The 27,195-nt window shown below is 42.8% G+C and overlaps 1 protein-coding gene across 4 annotated transcripts in view; it reads right to left on the bottom strand.

Annotated features, from left to right (window-relative positions):
* Positions 1-4,268: 4,268 nt before the first annotated feature.
* Positions 4,269-27,195, bottom strand: part of CCDC82 (coiled-coil domain containing 82) — a 46,945-nt gene continuing 24,018 nt past the window's right edge. The window contains exons 5-10 of one of the 4 annotated variants that reach the window (XR_013276542.1): positions 24,751-24,875; positions 13,750-13,920; positions 12,408-12,587; positions 10,633-10,720; positions 8,047-8,097; positions 4,269-4,768 (exon numbers count right to left, since the gene is read on the bottom strand). Coding sequence is in view for 2 of the 4 variants with exons in the window: in XM_077484932.1 (XP_077341058.1) it covers positions 10,643-10,720; positions 12,408-12,587; positions 13,750-13,920; positions 24,751-24,875 (554 nt within the window). In the remaining 2 variants the exon portion in view is untranslated. Of the gene's footprint in view, positions 4,769-7,029; positions 10,721-12,407; positions 12,588-13,749; positions 13,921-24,750; positions 24,876-27,195 lie in introns of those variants that run through there. The other 3 variants (XR_013276541.1, XM_077484932.1, XM_077484931.1) reach the window with 3 other exon arrangements.

Raw genomic sequence — 27,195 nt, 5'->3', positions numbered from 1 at the left:
TGGGGGAAGAACCTGCGCAACCACCATTCGATCATTCCCATCTCATGGGTCACGGCAACTTCAGATGCCAGCAACCGAGGATGGGGTGCTCACTGCCTTTCGGATGTCGCTCAGGGCAGGTGGACATTTCCATCACAAAGAGTCGTCTCCAATGTTCTGGAGTTGAGGGCGGCCTTCCAGGCGCTTCGGTCTTCCACCATCTGATAGCGAATGCCTCGGTCATGCTAAGGTTGGACAACACAACCGCGGTGGCTTACGTAAAGCAAGGGGGAACTCCCAGCTGGTCTCTGTTACAGGAGGTGGTGCAGATAATGAACTGGGCTCAGAAGAATTTGTCCAACCTTTCTGCGGTCTACATCCCAGGGGTGCAGAATGTTCAGGCGGACTTCCTATCGCGTGTTGAGTTGGACAACAACAAATGGTCCCTACACAGGGAAGTATTCGATTGGCTCCTGACCTTAGGATTGTCCCTGGAGGTCGACTTGTTCGCTTCCCCGTGCAATCGGAAGCTTCCCAAATATTACTCAAGGTTCAGGGATCCTCAGGCATATGGGATAAATGCCCTCACAGAACATTGGAAGTTTCAGACAGCTTATGCCTTCCCTCCAGTTCCGGTGATCCTGCAGTTCCTTCGGAGGCTCAGGACAGAGAAGGTGGAGATTCTCGCAGTGATTCCATTCTGGCCCAACAGGCCTTGGTTCCCTCTACTGCTGCTCCTCAGTTATCAAGAGCCGGTTCCCCTGCCTCTCAGGCCGGATTTGCTATCTCAAGGCACAAGGTTACATCCATGCCCATCATGTCTACACCTCAGGGTATGGTTTTTGAGAGGGAAAGGCTAGAAGCTCTTGGTTGTCCGGAAGAAGCTATTCCAACCCTTCTCAATTCCAGACAAGGGAGTACTAACAGGGTATATGAGCGCATATGGTCCAAGTTTTCAGCCCATATGTCCTCCAGAGAAAATTCTTGTAGTTCTCCAACAGTACAAGACATACTAAGCCTTCTCCAAACAGGCCTTGATTTACCTTTAGCTATCAGTTCATTGAGAGTCCAAGTGTCGGCTATTTCAGCCTTTATGGGTATTTCCTGGGCGAATCATGCACTGGTACGACAATTCTTCAAGGGAGCTATCAGGCTCAGACCCCAAAGAAAACCAAGGTTTCCTAAATGGGACCTCCCTTTAGTGCTGGATTTTCTTTCGAACCTTGGAAAGGATCCTACAGAGACTCTGTCCGTAAGGGATCTCACTCTCAAGACCATCTTCTTGGTAGCTATAACCTCAGCCAAGAGAGTTTCAGAGATTAGGAATCTAGGTTCAGAGGAACCTTTTCTGACTTTTTTTCCCCAGACAGGGCAGTATTGATTCCCATGTTGGGATCGAATCCCAAAGTAACCTCGGTCTTCCATGAGAATCAGGAAATTGTGCTTCCCACTTTCAAAAACTCAGAGAGGCAGGATGTTCATCCTCTGGACGTAGGACACGCACTAAAGCAATATTTGAAAGTCACAGCTCCTTTTAGGCAAACAAAATTTTTTTGTTCTTCCTCATGGCAAGAATAAAGGATTGCGAGCTTCGGCTAGATCTATCTCTACCTGGATCGTTCAGATCATTCAGAGGGCATACAGAGCAAAGGGCTTAGCTCCTCCTGAGGCACTAACGGCTTATTCAACACGGAGTATCTCAACATCGTGGGCAGCTTCTCGACATGTTGCGCCTGAAGTTATTTGCAGAGCGGCCTCTTGGTCTTCTATTAATACCTTTGTTTCTCATTATTGTGTAGAGCCAGCGGCTCTGTCTTCTGTTAATTTCGGTTTGCAAGTTTTGTCGGTTGACAATGCTAAATAAACTTTTGTTCTTTGCTCGACATTTTGCCCACCCGAGTGTGTTTGGCGAGTTATTTCCCACACGTATGCTGCCATGGAGCCTTTCAGGAAAACGGAAAATTTATATCAAATACTTACCGTAATTTTCCTTTCCTGATAGGCTCCATGGCAGCAGGAGTTCCCTCCCAAATGTCTGGAGTAGGCTAGTTACGGAACACTGATAGTAGCCAGGAGCAAAGATTTATGGGAGTTGGGTCCTATTGGGTAATCGTGGAGGCGGGGCTACCCACACTTATGCTGCCATGGAGCCTATCAGGAAAGGAAAATTACGGTAAGTATTTGATATAAATTTTCAGTTTTTCCTGAAATGCCTCAATCAGGAAAATTATGGCATTATGACCACTAGATAGAGCTGAGGAGCATAAACATATTAGGCAGCACTCAGGGATTATGTATTATGGCTGTGCAACTGCTTGAGACATTCACACAGCATTTTTTATTTATTTTTTTGTTAAATAAATAAGAGTTAAAAAAATAATAATTTAATAATAAAAAGATGGATTTCTGTACTGGACAGAGATGATCTCCCTGCTGTCTAGTGTAAGCATCCAATTGAGATAGTTTAGCACTGCTGTAATGATTCATGCTTTGCATACACAGTGTACAGGTTGGTTGGGGGTTTGCAAGTTTCTCTTTAAAACACCAACTGACCTCTGTGCTGTGCTAGAGCCCCATTTTTTATTATCAGCGGTGGCCGCCTTTGTCACACACAGGTGACAGGCACGCAGTTTTATTGTTTCACTGGTCCACCTAATTCCCCATCTTGACACAGTCCATTAAAAGCACATTTTATGAATCATCGAGAATGGATTTATGACAAGGTGACAGGTCTGGCTAGCGAGCAGAGGAGACGTTGTCAGGTCTGATCTTTTCAGTGTAATCTGACAGCCCAGCACCGGCCAGCTTGTTGGGCACTACAGTTAATCAATCACAGCGGACCTTCCTGCCTGAACCTTGCCAATCACGCTCTGTGCCAGCTGCGGGGGCACACTTCCATTACTCAGCATACTGAGAGGTCTGAGCACATCGAAATATTTCTGCAGCATTACAAACTGCCTTTGTGCATTTTTTAGAAGTGTTAAAACACTAAAAGCAGCACATCCCAGCTACACGTTACATAGAAGGCAAGCTCAAAAAAAAGACACAAGTCCAACCTATGTGGGTGATTATATGTCAGTATTACATTGTATATCCCTGTATGTTGCGGGTGTTCAGGTGCTTATCTAATAGTTTCTTGAAACTATCGATGCCCCTCGCTGAGACCACCGCCTGTGGAAGGGAATTTCACATCCTTGCTGCTCTTACAGTAAAGAACCCTCTGGTTTGGGCTCCAGAGTATGGAGACTTTAAAGAGCTCTGGGAGAGCTGAAGCCTCTAACCCAGTGCCCAGGTCTTGCTGGAGACTGGCAGGGTGTATTTGCACATAACCTTTAGAGTGATAGGCTTGGGCATAGATCAGGGCTCATGTTAGTAGACAAGTGTGATCTGCTCAGGAAACCCTACTTTATGCTGGAGTGAGGAGGCTCTGTCTAGAAGACTGAAAGGGTCAAAACAACGGAGCCAGTCAAGCGAACTAAGAGAGTAGAGATGGCTGACCAGGGGGACTGAGAGAACCTATAGGTCTTGGAGAAAGAACCAAGAAAGCTGAGAGAGGGGCACATGAACACAGAGGTGCTGTGTATGAAGGTCTGAAGGACCAGCCAAAAGCCAAGAGTTTGCTACCTAAGCAGTGGAAGCCAGAAGGCTAAAGTGGTTTCATTTTATAGGTAGACCCATGCAAGGGCAACTGTTTTGTAACTTTACTTTTATTTTTAACCACTTGCCTACTGGGTCAATCTGACATTTCTCGCCTACATGTAAGAATCAGCATTTTTTGCTAGAAAATTAACCTTCAAGTATTTATTTTTTTTTTTTTTAAGTAGAGGCCCTAGAGAATAAAATGATGGGTGTGGAAAAAAAAAAAAAAAAATACACTTTAACCGCTTCAGCCCCGGAAAATTTTACCCCCTTTCTGACCAGAGCACTTTTTGCAATTCTGCACTGCTTTAACGGACAATTGTGCGGTCGTGCGACGTTGCACCCAAACAAAATTGGCGCCCTTTTTTTTCCCACAGCTGGGTGCCCACAGTTAAATGCCGGCGCACCAGAGCGAAGGGGGAGACGAGCGGGGCTTCAATCCCCCGCATTGCTGGACCCTGCGACAGATAAGTGTCCAATTATTAAAGGTCAGCAGCTGCAGTATTTGTAGCTGCTGACTTTTTTTTTTTTTTACCGGAACACCACTTTAATCTATCCAAAATGAAAAAAAAGTTTTGCCCACAGTTCTAATTTTAAGTTAAAAAAAATAAAAAATAAAATAAATATAATAATAATAATAACAAACTACATTTGACATCAGATTTTTTATTTTTTTACAGGTTTAATATTTTTTTTACAGGTTTATATATATATAAAAAAAAAAAAACTAAAAAGACCGTTCATTTCCTTTCATCTGTGGAAAATATACACAATTCAAGAAATGTTGATTCCTGAATTTTATAACTCTAAGCAGACTGGAGATATATACACGCACACAATCTGGAAGATCAATATATTGAAAATTTACAACATTTGCAAACAGATCTACTCACACGATGTACTTTTTTTTTTATAAACACTTTAGTAAGTTGTATGGTTTGATTTTAAACATTATTGCAGCAGACATTTATCTCATCTTAAAGTGCAAATCCATTCAAAAGCTGAACTTTGTTTTCCTCCTTTATCAGTATTTTCTATATATTCCCATTGGGAATATAATCAATGGGAATGTCACCAGCAACAGCATGGTGGTATGGGTGACACCAAGACAGGAAGTTATTGGAAATCTTTTCATTAAGGACACTGCAAGCTATAGACAGATAAAAATGATAACCTTTTTTACACTTTATCCAAAAGGAAAATAAATACATTTCTGCTTAAAAATATGTATATATAAATATGGTGGCCCCTGTGTGCATTTATAACTACAAACTTTACAAAGCAACAACACTTTAAAAGCTATATATGCTGTTAATTAAGATTATGTATATTAAAAAGGTCATTTAATTCATATGCATTTATTAAAATGAAACAAACTGGAACCCGAAAAAAAAAAAAGGGGGGGGGGAGCGCCTTTTGCTGCAATAATTTCCTTCAATCTGGAGTTGTTACTTTAACCCTTTAACATTCCTCGAGTGACACAATGTGCGCTACCAAATGGTGGAGCAGAACGTTAAAGGGTTAAGTAATTATTTTCTGCCATTAGATGCTGCCGGATTTCTGGGTCGAATGATGACCAGCGTCATTCTTCCCACTTTCTCTGAGCCCAGTCGGTCATGGAACTGTTCCCTGTGAATGTACGTCATTGCACTGGCTTTTGCGCAGAGTCTTACTATGCTAAGTGCTCCTCACATACACTATATTGTTGAAAGTATTGGGACGCCTGCCTTTACATGCACATGAACTTTAATGGCATTCCAGTCTCAGTCCGTATGGTTCAACATTGTGTGGGCCCACCCTTTGCAGCTATAACAGCTTCAACTCTTCTGGGAAGGCTGTTCACAAGGTTTAGGAGAGTGTCTATGGGAATGTCTGACCATTCTTCCAGAAGTGTATTTGTGAGGTCAGGCACCAATGTTGGACGAGAAGGCCTGGCTCGCAGTCTCCGCTGGAATTCATCCCAAAGGTGTTCTATCAGGTTGAGGTCAGGACTCTGTGCAGACCAGTCAGGTTCCTTTACCCTAAACTCGCTCATCCTCATATTTATGGACCCTTCTTTGTGCACTGGTCCAGATCATTTGGTGGAGGGGGGATTATGGTGTGGGGTTGTTTTTCAGGGGTTGGACTTGGCACCTTAGTTCCAGTGAAGGGAACTCTTAAGGCGTCAGCATACCAAGACATTTTGGACAATTTCATGCTCCCAACTCTGTGGGAACAGTTTGAGGATGGCCCCTTCCTGTTCCAACATTACTTGCACAGTACCAGTACACAAAGCAAAGTACATAAAGACATGGATGAGTGAGTTTGGGGTGGAGGAACTTCACTGGCCTAACAGAGTCCTGACCTCAACCCAACAGAACACTTTTGTGAGGAATTAGAGTGGAGACTGCAAGCCAGGCCTTCTCATCCAACATCAGTGCCTGACCTCACAAATGCGCTTCTAGAAGAAGAATGGTCAAACATTCCCATAGACGCACTCCTAAACCTTGTGGACAGTCTTCACAGGAGAGTTGAAGTTGTTATAGCTGCAAAAGGTAGGCCAACTAAATATTGAACCCTACAGACTAAGACGCCATTAAAGTTAATGTGCTTGTAAAGGTAGGTGTCCCAATACTTTTGACAATATAGTGCATCATTACATGAGCCATGCTCAATCCAATAAAAATTTCTAAATATAGTCTGCAGGTTGTCACTTTCGGTACTTATATTTGTAAACATATGCAACAAATGTCTTTGTTTTTAACGCAAATTGTTAAGAGTTTTTTTAGCAAGTGTGCTAGGGAATTTTTTTTTTTATATTATTATTATATTGTTCTGTAAATTAGCCTGCCCATGGTGCATCTTATCTACGCTAGATATAAATTAACCTGGGCCCTTGCTATTTAAAACGTTGCAAGAATTTAGATTGACACACCAAAGATCATAAACTACCATTTGAGCTGTGCTGGGATTTTGATGTGCTCCTTTAACCCCTTCAATACCGGGCACTTTCACCCCCCTTCCTGGCCAGGCCACTTTAAGATTTCAGCGCTGTGACCCATTGGGGGTTATTTACGAAAGGCAAATCCGCTTTCCACTTTAAGTGCACTTGGAAGTGCAGTCGCCCTAAATCTAAGGGGTAGATCTGAAATGAGGGGAAGCTCTGCTGATTTTATCCTCCAATCATGAGCAAGCTAAAAGGTTGTTTATTTTTCTCGCATGTGCCCCTCAGATCTACAGCGACTTTACTTCCAAGTGCACTTTCAGTGCAAAGTGGATTTTCCTTTAGTAAATAACCCCCTTTGAATAATTGCTCAGTTATGCAACACTGTACCCAAATTATAATATATATTTTTTTCACATAAATTAGAGCTTTCTTTTGGTGGTATAATAATCACTGGGTTTTGTATTTTTTGCTAAATAAAAAAAACAAAAAAAAAAAAATGAAAAACTTTGGGGGGAGGGAGGGAAACACAAACACGTGTTTCTTTGTTTCTGTTATAAAATTTTGCAAATAATCTTTCTTCATAAATTCAGGCCATAATGTATACTTCTACATTTCTTTGGTAAAAATAACCCAAATCTGTGTATATTATTTATTCTTTAGGAAAGAGATATGGAGATGTATAGCTCTCTCTCTATCCATCTATCTATATATATTCCTGATGTATTGTCCTGATCTCATGTCCCGAAAATTACAGGACAGTACAAATATCACCCAAATGACCCCTTTTTGGAAAGTAGACAGTCCAAGGTATTTAGCAAGAGGCATGGTGAGTTTTTTTATGTTGTCATATTTTGTCACAAATTGTTGTAAAATTAAGAAATTAATTTTTTTTTTACCTACAGTCGCCAATGCAGTACAGTGTCATCATTTAACAGGGGTGGCCGGTAACCAGAATATTGACTGGTGAAAGTATGTGGAAAAAAAAAAAAAAAATATATAAAACCCCCCTTTTTTTTTTTACATACTGTAATCAGTAACACTGTTCCACTCTGATGAGGTGATCAGGATTTTTAGTTTTCAACACACTATGATATGATGATCACTGTTATAAGCAACCATTTTTTTAATGAATGAAATCCATTCATTCAATGTGTACTATTGTGATTAGCCACAGCTAATCACATGGTACAAATGGGCTGTGATTTTTTTTTCTTGCTGACTAGCACACCTGTCATATGAAAATGCCCTTACTCACCATGCAAGTTGCCTGCTTGCTAGGCTCAACCTTCTTGGATCTAGTATTTTATGTAGCCAAGCTTAAAAAAAAAAAAAAAAAAAAAAAAGGGAGGACAATCCCATCAAGTTTAAGCAAACAGAGACCTGTATCAACAGAACCCTCAACTCGCAATTTATCCATAAAAAGGCAAAAAATAACCTTTTCACATAGTCCAATGTTGTCCATTAGGGAAACAATTGCTTCTTTTTTATGTCAAAATACTTACTGGAAATGAATGTCCTGAGTGTCTAGGAATTCTTACGATCAGTGTGAGAATCTGTACACGGTAGATGTACTGATGGCAGAAGATTAGATTTTGTCAAAATTCATTACATTAAGCAGAACCAGGAGCAGATAATGAAAAAGGCTTCTCAAGAGTACTAGTCCATTAAAGAAGGAAATAGAAAATTGGAAGGTGCAGTACATCAACCACTGATACACATGGAGTCTAGAGACAAAGATGGATCAGAGAAAAATGATTGCACAATAGGAAGACGATGGAACAACCATTTAGATATCGGCATACAAAATATCTATGTATTATAGATAAGCGGACTGATTTTGCCTTCATTTAAAAATTACCAAAATTGTCCTCGAATTTGGTTGAAACAAAAAGGCCTTGTTTTGTGATCCTCATGTTTGTTATAGACAAAACTAGCCTAATGCTAACCCCAATTCTTTGTTGATAAACAAACCACGTGATCACCGTATATGTGCCCACATGGCAATCATATATACAGAACAAATATAAGGGCACCACACTAGTGGCAATAGAGTCCAGAAAGATCTTTTATTGGATGACTAGCAATGTAAAAAAATCCAACAGGTTTCTGGGTCACACTCCCCTTTCTTCAGGGCTCAAGTCAAATATGATTTCAGTGATGGCCAGACTCAAAGACAGATCAAGAAAAGTTCAGTTATCCTGGGACCAAGATGGTTACCCAAATGGTGCCTGGTCTCAGAAGAAGCCTCAGGACATCATCCCTTTCCAAAACAACGGGAAGACAACCTCTCAATTGTACTCTGTGGAGAAGAGTAAGCATGGTCCTGCTAGCCATCTATAACTAAGTGTAAAAGCTCTGATCCAAGATAAATATTTAACTGCCTTTCAGTCCAGGCATTGCTGAGGTCATATTTGGCTCGAGCCCTGGAGAGGTGGGGGGAGGTGTCAAGCCCCCGAAAATGCATTTTACACTAACAGTCACCCAATAAACTTTTTTTTTGGACTGTTACCACTGGTGTGGTGCCTTACTGTTTTCTGTGTATCTGGATCTTTCCCAAGATCCCCTGCAGATGCCCTTGGTTGCATGAAGGCAGCCTTACCAAAACAATCCAGCTTATTAATAAAAAAAGACAGCCACTCACAGGTATAGCATTGTGATAGGAGATATAGTGCCTGTTATGCATGGCAATCATATGACTGTTTATCAACAAAGGGTTAGCAAAAACAGCAGAAAGAGGGCGCCTGGGTCAGTGCGATTTGCACACACCATCACCGGCAGCTCCTCAGCAGGAAATGGGAGTTCCTTCAGACAAACAAAAGTAGTTGCACACACAGTCACCGGCAGCTCCTCAGCAGGAAATGTATGGACTAATTCTTATTAATTCATTTTGGGTATATCTCGTTTCCCCCCCTCCCTGTTATTGATCCACCTTATAGCTGCCAGTGAGTGCTGACCTGACAGTTCTGTGTGATATATTGCTTGAACAAAGGGTTAGGGTTAGCATTTTTTGGCACAAGAACAAGTCCAGGATAGTTGGAAGGAGCTTCCCTTACCAAAGCATTTCTCAACCTATTTACCCCAGAGGAACCCTTGAAATAATTTTTAAGTCTCAGGGAATCCCTGCTAAAATCAATTCATTGGGCGCAGTGGGAGAAATGTCCCTTATGTCGGTGGTTAGTTGGAAGAATGTCCCCCTTACAGAGGGGGTCACAAAGATCATTGGTGTGAGGCCTGCCAAGTGACACCGATGATGGAACTATCCAGGCACCATAAAGATGGAAGGTCAATCAACCACAGCTCATGAAACTCCTAGCAACTCCTGGAGGAACCCTAGGGTTCCACTGAACCCTAGTTGGAAATGGTTGCCTTACCCCAAGAAGCCAATAAAAAAACATTGCTTCCATAAAGACCACCTTACTTTTGCCATCTTCTTTGACTCCAATGAATTTCACCAACATTTCTGTGAAGTGTCCTTACATATACATAGTGGCCAAAGGGCCATGAGATGTATTGAATGGGCTAACAATTTGGTTAATGCAGATGTTTTTTATCATAAAACCTTTGCCGCAAGATTAATCCTTACAATTGTTATGCCTGGGGTACCTCGGTAAAATGACACAAGATACAAGCCTTTGTAAACACCAAGAACATCATACTTGGGAACCCAAGAAGGTCTAAGAGCCACCACTGCCTTGTGTTGAAGACAGATGTATTCTCCAAAGGTACACTGATTTAGCATAATTTTAAGAGACTTTTCAAATGTGAGCTCAAACCTGGAATTACCTTCCTTCAATCAACAAAACCAAAGCAATTTTTTTTGTTCGATCCAACAAACGAAACCACACCATTTGGAGCCATCTGTCTCAGAGAAGGTGCAAACAGAACAATTTCAGCCTATTTGATTCTCATCAGCCCAGGACAGGAAGCACTGGTCAGTATGTGAAATGACCATGGAAAGAGTACAAGGTACAGCTATGGAGACCTCAGGCAAATGTTCCATTTTAAAGAGACTGATTTGAATGTGTTCAGTCGGGCATAGTCAAATTAATTAAAATTCATCAAAATTATTTACAGAAAAGAGGAATTACACTCTTCAGTTTAAGAAATTAATGACTCCTCTGTTTCATCCTGAAAAGTTTCTGCTGCATCCACATACATTTGAAGACGATCCAATTCCTGCATAAAAAAAAAAAAAAAGAAAAAAAAAAGTCAAGGGGTTAACCGTGTTCCCTGTGTATTTCTAACTGTAGGGGGAGGGGACTGACCTAGAGGAAATAACATATTGTGGTTCCTAGCTATTAGGAACTCACTGTCACTCTTCACAGAACAGGGATTTGTGCGTACACACACACACACACACACACACACACACACACACGTCCCTGTTCTGCCTCTTGTGCACGTGATCACTTGTGGCCGGCTGTCATCGCGACTGTTGGCCACAAACATCGGCATCCCCAATGTGCAGCGGGTGTTCGCTTGCTATCCCGATAGCCGACATATAGTTACAATGGCTCACGGGATCGTGCCGACCTGCCACAGTAAAATGACGGTGGCTGGTCGGCAAGCGGTTAATGGCATAGTTCACACCAGTGCTTGCAGTTTCAGTGTGTTCCAGAAAAAAAACAAGTATAGAACATGGTTCATTTTTCCTGCACTGGACTATACTGGAATGCTGTAAAAAGCATCAAAAACGCATTGGAATACACATGTCCTTATTTAAGTTGAAGAAAAAAAAAAAAAAACGCATAAAAAATGCACTGGAAAACATCAAAAACATGCATGCAGAAAAGCATTTGGACTGTATTTCTATGGTGAGAACTGTCCCTTAAAGTGATTGCAAAATCTATTTTTTTTCCCATAAAAATAACAAACATGTTATACTTACCTCCTCTGTGGTAGTTTTGCACAAGATCCTCCTCTTCTCGGGTCCCTCTTCGGTGCTCCTGGCCCCTCCCTCCTGTTGGGTGCTACCCACAGCAAGCAGCTTGCTATGGGGGCACCCGAGCCGAGTCACAGCTCTGTGTATCCATTCAGACACAGAACCCTCTCTCTCCTCATTGGCTAACTAACTTTGATTGACAGCAGCGGGAGCCAATGGCACCGTTTCTGTGTCTCAGCCAAATTTAGGAGGGACAGTCCCGAATGGCCGGAGGCACTCATGGACATCGCTGGATCGAGAGGGGGCTCAGGTAAATATTAGGGGGCTGGGGAAGCTGCTGCACACAGAAGGCTTTTTAACTTAATGCATAGAACGTAAATTCAGAAGATTTTTTTTCATCTTAATACAATCACTTTAAAATTGTGTGAAATGGCAAAAAAAACTATGGTGTCTATAGACAATGCTTGCATCATCAGTTAACATGAATAACAGGCCTAGAATTATTGTGTGACGCAATCGCCGTTTATCTACATATGCACACCCTACAAATGAACATAGGGTGACATAGTTGCTTTTAAAAATATGCATTTTTTTTCTCATTACCTTTATTGCAATCACAAGGGATCTAACAAGCCCCCTATGCGATAGCATTTGTGGAGACATCAGGGTTCTACAAGTCCTCTAATGTCTCCCGACCTCCACTGCAGCAGGTCAAGCAAAGGACATTTCAGATGGGACTTTGACAACTCTGAAGCCAGAAATGTTCGGATCTGAGGAAAGGAAGAGTGCGCACATTTGCAGTAGGCGATAAGTGATGGGGCAGCTCCACACCCCCCAAATCATTTTTACATGGAAAAAATTATCCCTCTGCAGCCGCAGGCTTTCTGAAAGCGCTTAAACGCCATGCCGTTTATATACGAAGTACACACACACACACACACGTCCCTGTACAAAAGGTTTGTGAGTGTTTAAATACCTTACCTCATGAATGAATTGTTGCTCTTCCATTTTCGATAGAGCCATTTCCACCGTTTCATTGACAGAATGTTCCTCAGAGGTCTGTACAAATGGAATGCAGCGTTTGTACAGGTGGAATTTATAATGCTTGACCCGGTGATACACTTCAGTACGATGGCCACATGTGGTGCCAACCACCAAATACTGGAACCAAACAGAGGAGATTACAGTGTCTTAGGTAAAGTTTTGGGGAGGAATCTACCCTCTCCTGCAACCGTAATAATTCATATTCAGTCAAACCTTCGTAAAGTATAGGACAGCAAATTTACATTGTTATACAAGCTGTACACTCACTACTTTACATTGTAGCAAAGTGTCATTTCTTTAGTGTTGCCACATGAAAAGATATAATAAAATATTTACAAAAATGTCAGGGGTGTACTCACTTTTGTGAGATACTGTATTGTAGCACAGATTTTGATGGGTAGCTGGTATGAGTGCTAGGAAATTGTTGTTTTTATTTTTTCTCTCAACTGCCCTTTCCATGTGTACCTTGCTTTAAAAAGCTAACTATACAGTAAATGGATTGTAGCAGTTGCCATTTCTGGTATGCTTACTGGATTTGGTCGGAGACATATTGGAGGTCTTCAGCTGCCATTGAGCTGTGCCGGACTTCTGCTGTGACTCTGCACCTTAATGGTCTACCTTTAGACATACCTGTCCTCACTTTATTCATTGCTATATACTGATGGGGCATTATTCCACCCGGGAACACCAATGATGGTGGGGCATTATTCCACCCGGGAACACCAATGATGGTGGGGCATTATTCCACCCGGGAACACCAATGATGGTGGGGCATTATTCCACCCGGGAACACCAATGATGGTGGGGCATTATTCCACCCGGGAACACCAATGATGGTGGGGCATTATTCCACCCGGGAACACCAATGATGGTGGGGCATTATTCCACCCGGGAACACCAATGATGGGGGGGCATTATTCCACCCGGGAACACCAATGATGGGGTACTATTCCACCCGGAGGAGAGGCGTGGACGTACCTGGTCACAAACGGTGCAGCCTTGTACACAGGAGGATTCTAACGGACTGGCAGGGGGAAGGTGTGGACCAACTAATCGATAATGAAAATCGTTGACAACGATTTTCATTAACGATTATTTTCGATAATATCGATTAATCACTTCTGCCCTACTCCAATCCAATCCAAGGTATAGAAGTTCTACCTTTTCAGGTCTTCAGTAAATAGCACTTCGTATGCTATGGTTAAAATTAAAATTTATAGGAAAGAAAAGTGGGGTGTGTTGCACATATAATAGTACAATGTAACGTCGTCCTCCTTACCTGTTTATCTTCAGGAAGAAAGTTATCATTTTCTAAGGTTTCATTGTCGTAGGCTTGTCCGGAGAGGGTCACCACGTATTTGCAGTAGCGGAACAATTCACAGGCATCGCAGGATTGCTCTTCAGCCTTTATCACCCTTAGGTGAAGTTTTGGGTAAGAATTTACCCTCTCCTGCAACCGTAATAATTCATATTCAGTTAAATCTTTCTGAAGTGTTTTAAAGAAAAAAAAAATGCCTTTACAGATAGAGCGGGGAATGAATGGTTGGAGACTCTATAGAGTTTTTATTGCAGTCTGTGTCTCCCCTGAGGAGATTCCTCTTTTCTATTTGTCTTGCTGACCACTGTCACCAGGACAGACAGCGATGGGAAACCCAAAATTTTAGTGATGGGGAATCCCTCCCGTCAAGCTATTATATTCTCCCAGCGGGGGAAGCGGTCACCTCCAGGAGAAGACAGCGATTATTGCTAGCGGCCATACCAGCCGCTAGGGATAATCGCATGTAGGCTGGTTGTACCCAAGTTGATCGATCAACTTGGTACATTCAGCCTGCCCGTACATGGTTCAAGAAGGAAGATTGGAACCATCTATGGCTGGCTTTACAATCATTTTCAGGCGCTTTCCTCTCTTTCCTTTTGTGCCTCTAGTGTAGCAAGTCAAGAGAAATCTCCCCAGCAAGACACTGACAGAAAAAGAAAAAATAAATAGACGGTTTAACACTTCACAATTCTATCCAAGAAAAAAAAAAAAAAGGGTTAGGCTAAACACACACTTTGGCAACTTATAGTTGTGTTCAAAATAATAGCAGTCCAACATCACTAATCAGATCAATCACCGATTTTTGGTATAAATGATATTTCTACACAGCAAATCATTTACTAGTAGGTGTAGCAGAGTAATAGAAAACCAACAGACCCAACCGCCATGGCATGCATGCTGCTGATTCTGTGTAATTGAATCATTTAAAAATAATTGCAGTGTGGAGTTCAATTAGTGAGGTCATTCACACACGTGTCCCTTATTTAAGGACAAAGGTAGCGAATGTTGTACATGCTAGTGCATTTCTCTCTGAAAATCGGAGTAAAAGTGGGTCATTCCAGACATTGGGGTCAATTCACTAAGCTTTACCGTAAATAAAGTCCAATTAAAAAAAAAAAAAGTGCGATATTTAACATCACCCTTTTAGTAGTGGTAACAAGTGCGGTTCCAGAAAGAGGGGCCTATTCAAACCTTTATGCCGCGTACACACAAACTGAATTATCGTCGGAATAAGCTCTGATGGTTTTCCTGACGGAATTCGGCTCAAGCTGTCTTGTCTACACACGGTCACACCAAATTCCCATTGTTTATGACGCGGTAACGTACAACACCTACGATTGGACTAGAAAAAGGAAGTTCAATAGCCAGTAGCCAATAGCTTCTGTCTCGTAGTTGAATGAGCATGCGTGATTTTTGGCGTGTCGGAATTGCATACACACGATCGGAATTTCCGATAGAAACATTTTTCCCATCGGTAAAATTGAGAACATGCTATAAATTTTTGGTTGGGGGAAATTCGGACAGTTAAATTCCGATGGAGCATACACATGGTGGCATTTTCCGACGAAAAGCTCTCATCGGTCTTTTTCTGGCCGGAACTCTGATCGTGTGTACGCGGCATTAGAAATGGGCTTTCAAACGCACTGAGAGCCCAATTCTACCCACGGAAAGGGGCCCAATTTTACCCACAGAAAGGGGCCCAATACTACCCTCAGAGAGGGGGCTAATTCCACCCACAGAGGACCCACAGAAAGTTGACACTATTTCACCATCAGTGGACACACAAAAATGTGGCATTATATATCCCGAATACACAGTATTTTATTTTTTATTAAGAAATCAAAAAAGGCAGGACGTGCAGTGTAAATTAAATGCCAACATTGGCTGAAATTCAACATCAAGAACTTTAAAAAAAACAAAAAAACCCTAGTTAGACTTACTGGTAATGGTATTTCTACAAGTCTTTCAGGACAGCAGCTGGAGAGAGCGCAGCTCCACCCACTTTTCCCAGGAAACACTGCAGTTTACTTTAAAGACCGATCACTTCCACCATGGCCTCAGTTGTTCATAAAGTACCTCCAGCCATGCTGAAATTAGATAAGCAGAACATACCAATAACACCACATTTTTCAAATACAATTAGGGCGGCTCATTGGCGCTGTCCTGAAAGACTCGTAGAAATACCATGACCGGTAAGTCCAACTTGGGTTTTCTCCCTTAGTCTTTCAGGACAGCACCTGGAGATAAGAGAGCCGAACGATTGATCCAACCTGTAGTGACGGGTGAAGGTGGAGAAACTTGTCCACGTAGCCGCTGTACAGATCTGACTCGGAGAGGCCCCTGCTCTTTCCGCCCAGGACGTTGCTACTGCACGAGTGGAATGGGCGACTACCCCTGTGGGAGGCTCTACTCCAGATGCTCTATAGGCTTCACTAATAGCCATTCGCCACCACCTAGCTATAGTGTTTTTGGAAGCACTATAGCCCTTACGTGGTCCTGAGAACAGGACGAAGAGAGAGTTCAACTTCCTGAATTCTCTCGTGATCTCTAGCTAGTGTAATAAACATTTTCTCACATCTAGGCTATGGAAAGACCTTTCTTTAGAGCTGGATGGTGAAGGACAAAGGGTAGGGAGAATTATTTCCTGTGTCCTATGAAAGGCTGTTGAGACTTTTGGCAGAAAACCCGGGTCAGTTTTTAGCACTACCTGGTCTGGAACTATGTTAGACCCCTTTCACACCACACCGCCCATAGCGTGGGCGGTAAAACGCCATTTTTAGCGGCGTTTTACCGCCGGATTTGCAGTGCATTTCGGCTGCTAGCGGTGCGCTTTTACCCCCGCTAGTGGCCGAGAAAGGATTAAAACCACCGGTTGATTTCAATGGGGAGCAGCGGTGGAGGAGCTGTGAACACACCACTCCTTCACCGCCCCAAAGAAGCTGCTGGCAGGACTATTCCCCGACGTCCTGCCAGCGCACCACTGTAGTGTGAAAGCCCTCAAGCTTTTTTAGGGTGGATTGCAGGCGCTATTTCTAACGCTATAGCGCTATAGCGCCTGCAAAACGCCCTGGTGTGGAAAGGGGTCTAACAGAAAGATAGTGCTTGCAACTTGCTTACCCGTCTAGCTGATGTAACTGCCACTAAAAGAATTCGCTTAAGCGACCATAACTTGATCGTTACTTCCTCTGGGGGTTCAAAAGGTTTTTGGGTCAATGCTTGTAAAACCCGTGATGAGTCCCATTTTGGGAAAAACTTAAAAGGGGTTGTAAAGTCATTTTTAAAATTTTCTTAAAATAACAAACATGTTATAGTTACCTCCACCGTGCAGCTCGTTTTGCACAGAGTGGCCCCGAACCTGCTCTTCTGGGGTCCCTCGGCGGCTGTCTCTGCTTCCTCCCTTAAGTACTTCTCACGTTAATGCGACCTCCTTCGCATGGTGAGAAGCACTTGCAGGTGCGCTCCCGTGATACAGCCGGCGGGTAGCGCCGCTCGCTGTATCGCTCGGGCCCCGGACCCCAGCGTGCGCATCATTGGATGTGATTGACAGCAGCGTGAGCCAATGGCTGCGCTGCTTTCAATCCATCCACTCCAGCCAATCAGCGGCCAGGCTGAGCGGCGAAAAGGACGTCGGGGGAGAGCGCGGGACTTTCGAGGGGTAAGTAAAAACGGGGAACTGGGAGGGGGGGGGGGCCGGCACTGTGAGATGTTTTTTCACCTTAATGCACAGAATGCATTAAGGTGAAAAAATATTTACCTTTACAACCCCTTTAAAAAAGGTATTGGCCTGGCTCTGGTCAATGCCTTAAAAAAAAAAAAAAAAAATAAAAAAAAAAAATCTAATAAGCGGCTCCTGAGATCTCTGTCTCTCAAGAAAAAAACACTAAAGCGCCCACCTGGACCTTCAGTGTACTGGCCGCCAACCCCAGCTCCATACCCTCATGGAGAAATTCTAGAACCAAAAGTATTTCCTGGGGAGGGAATTCTTTCGATAATCACCAGGAGTTAAAACGTTTCCACGTTTTAAAATAAATTGCTCTAGTAGTCTTTTTTCGACTACCTAAAAGGGTTGAGACCAGCTTGTCGGATAAACCCTTTCTTTTTAGGACCTGCCCCTCAGTAACCAGCCTGTCAGATTGAGGTGCTCGATATTTGGATGCTGAAGAGGTCCCTGGGTTAGGAAAGCAGAAGAACCCAGTGGGATCCCAACGCCATCCTCTGTACGGTTGCAAACCACGCCCTTTTGTCTGCCTCAATATGGGCTTTTAACTGTTGTAGCCAGTGTTCCAGATTTCTGGATAAAACTGTTGATGCCATAGCTGGCTTTAAGTTTGCCAAAGTTGAATCCCAAGCCTTCCTTAGGAGGAGTCAGCCCTCTTGTCCATGGCATCCTTTAGGATACCCATGTCCTCAAACGCTAGATCCGTATTTCTTGAAACCTGAGAAAAAGCTGCGTCAAGTTAAAGCTTTTTGTTCCATACCTGAGAGCTACCCTTTCCAAAAGTAAACCTGCGTTTGAGGGATCTGGAAAAGAAAGGAGCCCTCTCTGGGTCCTTCCATTCCCTTTTAATTGTTTCGGATAGAAATGTATGCACTGGGAACACTCCGTCTCATCTCGCCCATACCTTGAAACATCTTACCATGGAACGACAGTTGGGCTTTATCCTCTGAGGTTCAGAGTAGTGTGGATAGTCTTCAGAAGATCATCCACCTCTTCTAGGGGTAATTTGTACCGGGATGAAGAAGCGGAAGTTTCCTTTACTTCGTCTGCTTCCTCCTCAGAAACGGAGGACCCGTTACGCCCCTCATCCTCTGAGTCACTGTCCCCTGAAGAATGAGAATGGGGTGCTGTGCTGCTACCTGCAGCTGGACGTCTATCTAAATAGGACCGGAAAGTTTCAAAAGTATCTGACAATTCTTTCCGAAAAGAACTTAGCAACTCTCCTTGCTGAGACACAGGAGTAGTGGAAGCGGTTTCTTCTTTAACCAAATCGTTTATGCAGGACCTGCACAAAACCTTGGTCCAGGATTCTCCAAGTATGTTTTTACATGACGGACATTTCCTTTTGCTAGGAGGGGAGGAATTTTTGGCCTTTTCTTTCACCTTCTGAAATACACCAAAAAACCCATTCCTCAGCTTAAAACATGAAACCAACCAGAAGAGATAACATGCTGCCAAATAGAAAGAAAGACTAAGACTTCAATTTCCATTTGCCCTTCAGCCAGTGAATCCCACCACAGACTCACTAAACAGACTACAAAAAGCATTATTCCTAAAACTGTGCAGATAGGAAAAAAATGCTGCAGCCTCCCAATCTGACTTCAGATACAAGGAAGAGAAGACATATCATGGCCCATAGAGTAATGACAGAGACCACTGTCCCTGCTTACCTGAGCCTGGCTGACCACAGTGGCTCCTGCTCCTGCCACCGCCAATTGATCCTCCTCCATCATCAGCGAGGATGCAATGGCGCTGAGTGCTTTTAAAAATTAGATTTCCACGGTCTTTCGCCGCTTCCGGAAGCGATGTCAGCCGGATGAGACCGCCCCCTCTTCCTGCTTTCCGGGTCATCGGAAGTCCCGCCCCCAGCCGGAATGACGCGCTCGCCATCCAAACCCGGAAGGCATGAGGCTGTGTAAACTGTGCGAAATATATACACAGAAACGCTTTAGCTGGTCTAGCGAAGGACGGGGACTCCCAACAGCCTAACCCCCCTGGGTATGAAGGAGAGAGGACGCCGGAGCAACCCCCACACGTGAGGGAGGAAGCTGGGCTAGGTCTGTACAAAAACAGCACCCTCTGGTTCCCTGCAGTGCTTCCACCATGGCCGGAGGAAACACTACAACTGAGGCCCTGGTGGAAGCGATCTTTAAAGTAAACTGCAGTGTTTCCTGGGAAAAGTGGGTGGAGCTGCGCTTTCTCCCTGAAAGACTAAGGGAGAAAAATTTATAATATTTTACACATACATATACACACACACACACACACACACACTTTTTTTTTGTAACCACCTCCATACTGGGGACTTTCACCCCCTTCTTTCCTAGACCAATTTTTAGCACTCTTGCATTTTGCGTGGTCATGCTACACTGTACCCTAATAACATTTTTATCATTTTGTAACACAAATAGAGCTTTCTTTTGGTGCTATTTACTACTTGTTTTTTTCTACTTTCTTTTAACCACTTAACAACCGCCCATTGCCGATTAACGGCTTCAGGGCGGTTGTTTAACTCTGAGAGGCCGTTAATTAACGGCCTCCCAGAATTCTGCTCTCGCGCGCCCCCTGGGGCACGCACACGAGATCATCCCTGACCGCCGGGTCCAGTGGACCCGGCGCATCACGGATCACGGTAAACGGCCGCTCGTCGCGGACATTTACCACGTGATCGCTCCGTTAAATGACGGAGTGATCACTTGTAAACAAACCGGCGTCATAACATGACGCCGGTTCCTCCCTCCCCCTCTCTGTACCGATCGGTACAGCAAAGGGGGACGAGATCGGTGTCAGCAGCGATGTGGGCTGCATCTGCAGTGCCCACATCGCTGCTCACCAATATTTAACCCCTCAATTCCCTGCCAATACTCTGCAGTACCCCGCCATTACTCTGCAGTACCCCGCCATTACTCTGCCCCCTAATACTCTGCAGTACCCCCCAATACTCTGCAGTACCCCGCCAATACCCCGCAATACCCTGCCATAAATTGCCATACCCAGCCATACTCGGTGATACCCTGCAATACCCAGCCATAGACGCCCCCCACCCCTCACCACCCTCCGGTGCTTCTACCAACTCGCCAGTAGGATCAAAGCCAGAATCTTTTTTTTTTTTTATTTCAGGCTTCCCAGCCTAGAGATGAGATGTGGGGTCATACTGACCCCCAGATTTCACTGTAAAGAGGACCTGTCACCCCATATTCCTATTACAAGGGATGTTTACATTCCTTGTAATAGGAATAAAAGTGATCAAAAACGTATTTTTGGGGAAAAAAATGTCAAACTAAAATAAATAAAGTAAAATGAATAAAAAAAAAAAAAAAAAAAAAAAAAAAAATTTAAAGCGCCCCTGTCCCCATGTGCTCGCATGCAGAAGCGAACGCATACGTAAGCCCTGCCCACATATGAAAACAGTGTTCAAACCACACATGTGAGGTATCGCCGCGAACATTAGAGCGAGAGCAATAATTCTAGCCCTAGACCTCCTCTGCAACTCAAAACATGTAACCAGTAAAAAAAATTTAAAGCGTCGCCTATGGGGATTTTTTAAGTAGCGACGTTTGGCGCCATTCCACGGGCATGTGCAATTTTGAAGAGTGACATGTTTGATATCTATTTACTCAGCATAACTTCATCTTTCACTTTATGCAAAAATTGGGCTAACTTTACTGTTTTTTTTGTTTTTTTTAAGCACAAAACTGTTTTTTCCCCCAAAAAAAACGCGTTCGAAAAATTGCTGCGCAAATACCGTGCGAGATAAAAAGTTGCAACGACCACCATTGTATTCTCCAGGGTCTTTGCTAAAAAATATATATATATATATATATATATATAATGTTTTGGGGTTCTCTGTAATTTTCTAGCAAATAAATGATGATTTTTACATGTAGGAGAGAAATGTCAGAATTGTCCTGGGTGCTCCAGAACGCCTGATGGCGCTCCCTGCATGTTGGGCCTCTGTATGTGGCCGCACTGTGTAAAAGTCTCACACATGTGGTATCGCCGTACACGGGAGTAATAGCAGAATGTGTTTTGGGGTGTAATTTGTGGTATGCATATGCTGTGTGTGAGAAATAACCTGATAATATGACAATTTTGTGGAAAAAAAAAAAAAAGGAAAAAAAAATCTTGATTTTGCAAAGAATTGTGGGAAAAAATGACAACTTCAAAAAACTCATCATGCCTCTTACTAAATACATTGGAATGTCTTCTTTCCAAAAAGGGGTCATTTGGGGGGTATTTGTACTTTTCTGGCATGTTAGGGTCTCAAGAATTGAAATAGGCCGTCAGTCCTTCAGGTGTGATCAATTTTCAGATATTGGCACCATAGCTTGTGGACTCTATAACTTTCACAAAGACCAAATAATATCCACCAATTTGTACTTATTTTTACCAAAGATATGTAGTAGTATACATTTTGGCCAAAATTTATGAAGAAAAAATTACTAATCTGCTAAATTTTATAACCGAAACGAAGAAAAATTCATTTTTTCGCAGAATTTTCGGTCTTTTTTCTTTTATAGCACAAAAAATAAAAAACCCAGAGGCGATTAAATACCACCAAAAGAAAGCTCCATTTGTGTGAAAAAAAGGACAAAAATTTCATATAGGTCCAGTGTTGCATGACTGAGTAATTGTCATTCAAAATGTGAGAGCACCAAAAGCTGAAAATTGGTCTGGTTATTAAGGGTGTTTAAGTGCCCAGTGGTCAAGTGGTTAAAAAGAAATACAATCAAAATTAGGCTAAAATGTATTCCGTTACAGGTCTTTGGTAAAAAAAAAAAAAAAAAAAAAAAAATCCTGATAAGTGTATAACAGGTTTGTGTGATCACGGACAGATATGCGCAGATGATCATGGATTGATGTGCGCAGATGATCACTGGGACAGATAATTTTACTGGGACAGATGTGTGAAGTGTTTTTTACTGTGTGGCGACACAGCTCATACTCACTGATTACCAGCCGACTGCAAAGATCCGCTCTCCTTCTCCTCACTGACAACTTCCGTGTGAGAAGGAGAGCCAATCACCTAGCCACATGCTCTCTATTTACATCACATGATGGCTGTGATTGGACACAACCATCATGTGATCAGGAGGGCCAATCACAGAGCCCTCCTGCCAATCCAAGATACGCCGTGTCCAGCATGTAAAGGAACATCCACTCAGAAGGAGAAAGTGCCCACCCGGCCGTTTATGTGCAGTGGCCAGATGGGAAGTGGTTAAACCTTTACAAAAAAGTGCCATAATGGAGTAGGTCAAGCATGATAATTACTCCAGCTAGAAGTGACCTCTTGAAGGGCTCACTGTAATAGTTTTGGCAAATACACCATTACAAGTTAAACTTGGATAGGATTTTTGTAACCTGTGTTCCTTTTTAAATACATAGGGGCCGAGGGCCCAGTAAAACATGTTTTTTGTCTATAGCTAATCTAAAGCTGGCCACTGACTTTGGGACAAGCAAGAGTGCTTCATACACTTAAAGTAGCGCTATATGCAAATTAATTTTTTTCCACTTTGGATAGAGCAAGGGAAGGTTATAACCCCTTATTTTTGCCATCTTTGTCCCATTGCAGAGATTTCTCTTCACTTCCTGTCCCATAGCCAAACAGGACGTGAGCAAAACTTCCTGCAAATATAGGGAATCCCTTTGGGACCCCCAGTGTTAAGGAATCTAATGTCCATAATGATAATCAGAAAATGTCCATTTGCTTATGTGTATACATGTTTCTATGCTCCTTACTTATTATGTAGTATACAGACTGGCTCTCTGTTCGGAGTTTAAAATGGCGCCTGTACCCTACATCCTACGCGTTAGAAGAATGCATTTGAAAGAACAGAAACAGCTTCAACCAAACTTCAAGCATCAAGTTTCTCCATTTCTCTCGTATTTTAACCAATAAGATGTACCAATTAGACTGACATAGCAATGACGTATCTTTCTGTATAAAATATCAACACCGCCCACGAATAAATCCGAAGTTAGAAGTAGCCGAGCTGAACATGTCTCAGAGAGGGTTTACTTCTAATGTGCATGCACATTTATACTTTTTAATTGGAAATAGCAGCAGATAACCTCAAACTAGTTTGTAGTTCTTATCCATTTCACCAGAACTAGTGTTCTATTGGAAGATTTCCCCTCTATTACTTTTCTGGGGACGGAATTTGTGATTTTCTTTTACTTTCACTGATAATGGTAAGCAGGGTGAATAGAGAATGAGAATCCCCCCAATGGGGGCACAGACGGCAAAAACAAAACTGACAAGCGTTACAATTCCTCTCCACTCCATCCAAAAAAAAAAAAAAAAAAAAAAAAAAGGTTTTGCCTTTAGCTATACTTTAAATGCTTGGTAACAGTGAAGGAGAGGAGCAGGAAGAAGATAATGGATTCCAGTTTATAGGGGCAAGCAACAATGATCAAGAGTGGCAGTCTAAATGAGCCTTTACAACACTTCAAGGTAAGGGCCAAGGCCAATCAAGGCCTCTTTAGGCGATTCACTCTCACTTCCTGTTGGACAGCCGTTATTAGAAAAGGAGGTAGAGGAAACTTTGCTAGCAAGTAAGGTTGTTCCGATACAGATACTAGCCATATAGCATTGCAAAATCCTTCCTTTCCTCTCATCATTCATGTCATTTATAATGCAATTGCCAGTCAGTGCCAGCCACCTACCAGTGTCCATCAGTCGGTGTCATCTATCAGTGCCCAGTCAGTGGCCATCAGTCAGTGCCAGCCACCTGCCAGTGCCACCAATTAATGCCATCAGTACCATCAGTCAGTGCCAGCCATCAGTGCCCGTCAGTCAGTGCCAGCCACCCATCAGTGCCCATAAGTGCCACCTATCAGTGCTAGCCATCAGTTAGCGCCCATAAGTGCCCCCTATCAGTGCTAGCCATCAGTTAGGGCCCATAAGTGCCAGCCATCAGTGCCCATCAGTCAAATTGTCACATGACATTAAAAAAAAAGAAAAAAAAAAAAGAAAGAAGAAGTATCGGTAATTGGTATCGGCGAGCACTTGGAAAAAAAAAAAAAGTATCGGTACTCAGTCTTAAAAAAGTGCTATCAGGACAACCCTACCAGCATGGACACATGTTCCACTAACAGTGACAAAAGTATGAAAATCGCCAGAACAGAAAGTGAGGGGAAAGCCTCCTGAAAAGGGAAAAAGACAGCAACATGGCAGAGGTCCTAAAGCCTTACCTACTTTATGCAAAATAAGTTTCATTTGGAATATTGAATCAAAGCGTTACCTTGTACCGAGGTTTCCAACGACAGCTTGTGGTGAGCTTTTCAAGACGAGGAGATAGGACACGATCATCCAAATAATTCAGAGACTTCAGCATCTCTTTTGCATACCTCTTCTTTCTTTTTCCTTCTGCGCCACAAAATAACACAAATGCAACGTATGGTTAAGGCCCTGTTCACACCTGAGCGATTTTCTGCTTGAAGTCTAAAAAACGCTCAACAAGCCAAAACCCATTCATTTCAATGGCCCCTGTTCACATTTGAGCATTCTGTTGCCTGAAGCAAAACGCCTGTTGCTCAAAAAAGTACATAGTGGTGGGTAGTGATGTCAGGCAGTTAAAATAAATAAAATAAAAAAAGTACATGAGCTTTTTTTTTGGCAGATTACAAGCATTTTAGGCCTCATAGACTTGAACGTTTTTAGGAGCATTTTCTGCTCAATTAGCAGCTCTCCACCCCAAATTTCTTCTCCCTCGCCTAGTGCTTTCTATTGGTTAAACAAAAAAGCCTGAAGCTGTAAAACACTTGTAATACGATTCTAAAATGCTTGTAAAAAGCTGTAAAAGTGCTTTAAGAACAAAACAAAAAAAAAAAAAAAGCCTGAAAAATACTAGTAAATAGTGACATTCAGCTGCGAATGGAGCCTAAAGCATGACTATCACCAATTGGTTCCACCAAAACATTTGCACCAAAATCGTACCATTCTGCCTTACCATTTCCCATTCATCTAAATAAAAAAAAAAAAATAAAAAAAATAAAAAAAAAGTAGTATCTGGCCCTTGGGGGGGGGTGCTATTTTATTCACTGACATCAACGGTGGGGCACAATTCCTCCCAATGACACCAATGATGGGGCACAATTCCTCCTGTTGTGAATTCATGAAGAAATACATTTAAAATTCACTGGCAGAGATGAGAGATTTCAGTAGGCCTAAAAAAAGGTGGATGAACTATAATGTTGATATTATTGAACTGTGACCTCTTGGAGAACTTTAACCACCTCCCGCCCGCCCTATAGCCGAATGACGGCCGTAGAGCAGGCGGGTTTCTTCGCCTGGCCGTCCCTGGACGTCCTTGTGTTTACTTCCGCAATGCGCGCCGCCGGGGGCGCGCATCGCGGAAGTTTTGTATTCGTCGTGTCTCCCGGAGACAGGCAAACATAGATCGCCATGAACGGCCAATCAAAGCGGCCGTTCACAGCGCGATCGCAGCTGCCAATGGGAGATGATCTCAAATGTAAACATATGAGATCACCTCCCATTGCCGTGTCTCTCCCTCCTCACACAGAGACAGCATGTGAGGAGGGAGAGGATCTGTGAGTGACATATTTTTACCTTGACTAAAATCTGTCAGCCCCAGTGCCATCTGTCAGCCCCAGTGCCATCTGCCAGTAGTGCCATTTGCCAGTAGTGCCAGCGCCACCTGCCAGCCCCAGTGCCACCTGCCAGCCCCAGTGCCACCTGCCAGCCCCAGTGCCGTCAGCCAGTGCCACCTGCCAGCCCCATTTGCCAGAGCAATTAGCAAGAGCAAATAGCCAGCACCATCTGCCAGTGTGCCTCTGTATGTGGCCAGGCTGTGTAAAAGTCTCACACATTTGGTATCGTTATACTCAGGAGGAGTAGTAGAACGTATTTTGGGGTGTCATTTTTGCTATGTACATGCTATGTGTTGGAAATAGCTTATAAATGGACAACTTTGCGTAAAAAAAAATGCGTTTCCATTTTTTTTTCCACATTTTCCCAAAACTTCTGGGAAAAAAATGAACCATTCAAACGACTCAATATTCCTCATAGATTATACGTTGGGGTGTTAGCTTTCCAAAATGGGGTCACTTTGTGGGCATTTACATTGTCCTGGTGCTCCAGGGCCTTCAAAAATGTAATAGGTGGTTGAGAAATGAAATGTGTAATTTATGCTCCTAGAACGCCTGATGGTGCTATTTCAATATTGGGCCTCTGTATGTGGCCAGGCTGTGTAAAAGTCTCACACATTTGGTATCGTAATACTCAGGAGTAGCAAAACGTATTTTGGGGGTGTCATTTGTGGTATACACATGCCATGTGAGAGAAATAACCTATTACATTGAAAATTTTGTGAGAAAAAAAAAATCTTCATTTTGCAAAGAATTGTGGGAAAAAGATGACAACATCAAAAACCTCACCATGCATCTTAGTAAATACCTTGGAATGTCTAATTTCAAAAAAAGGGGTCATTTGGGGGGTATTTGTACTTTCCTGACTTGTTCGGGTCGCAAGAAATGAGATAGGCCACCAGTACACCAGATGTGATCAATTTTTTATGATTCGCACCACAGCTTGTAGACTCTCTAACTTTCACAAAGACCAAATAATATCCACGAATTTGGGTTATTTTTACCAAAAAGATATGTAACAGTATAAATTGTGGCCAAAATTTATGAAAAAAAAATTATAATTTGCAAAATTTTATCAC

This window comes from Lithobates pipiens, unplaced genomic scaffold (assembly GCF_037356315.1).
Source record: "Lithobates pipiens isolate NorthernLeopardFrog02 unplaced genomic scaffold, aLitPip1_a1.2 Scaffold_17, whole genome shotgun sequence".
NCBI lineage: Eukaryota > Metazoa > Chordata > Amphibia > Anura > Ranidae > Lithobates > Lithobates pipiens.
This window is presented reverse-complemented; position numbering and strand designations above follow the sequence as displayed.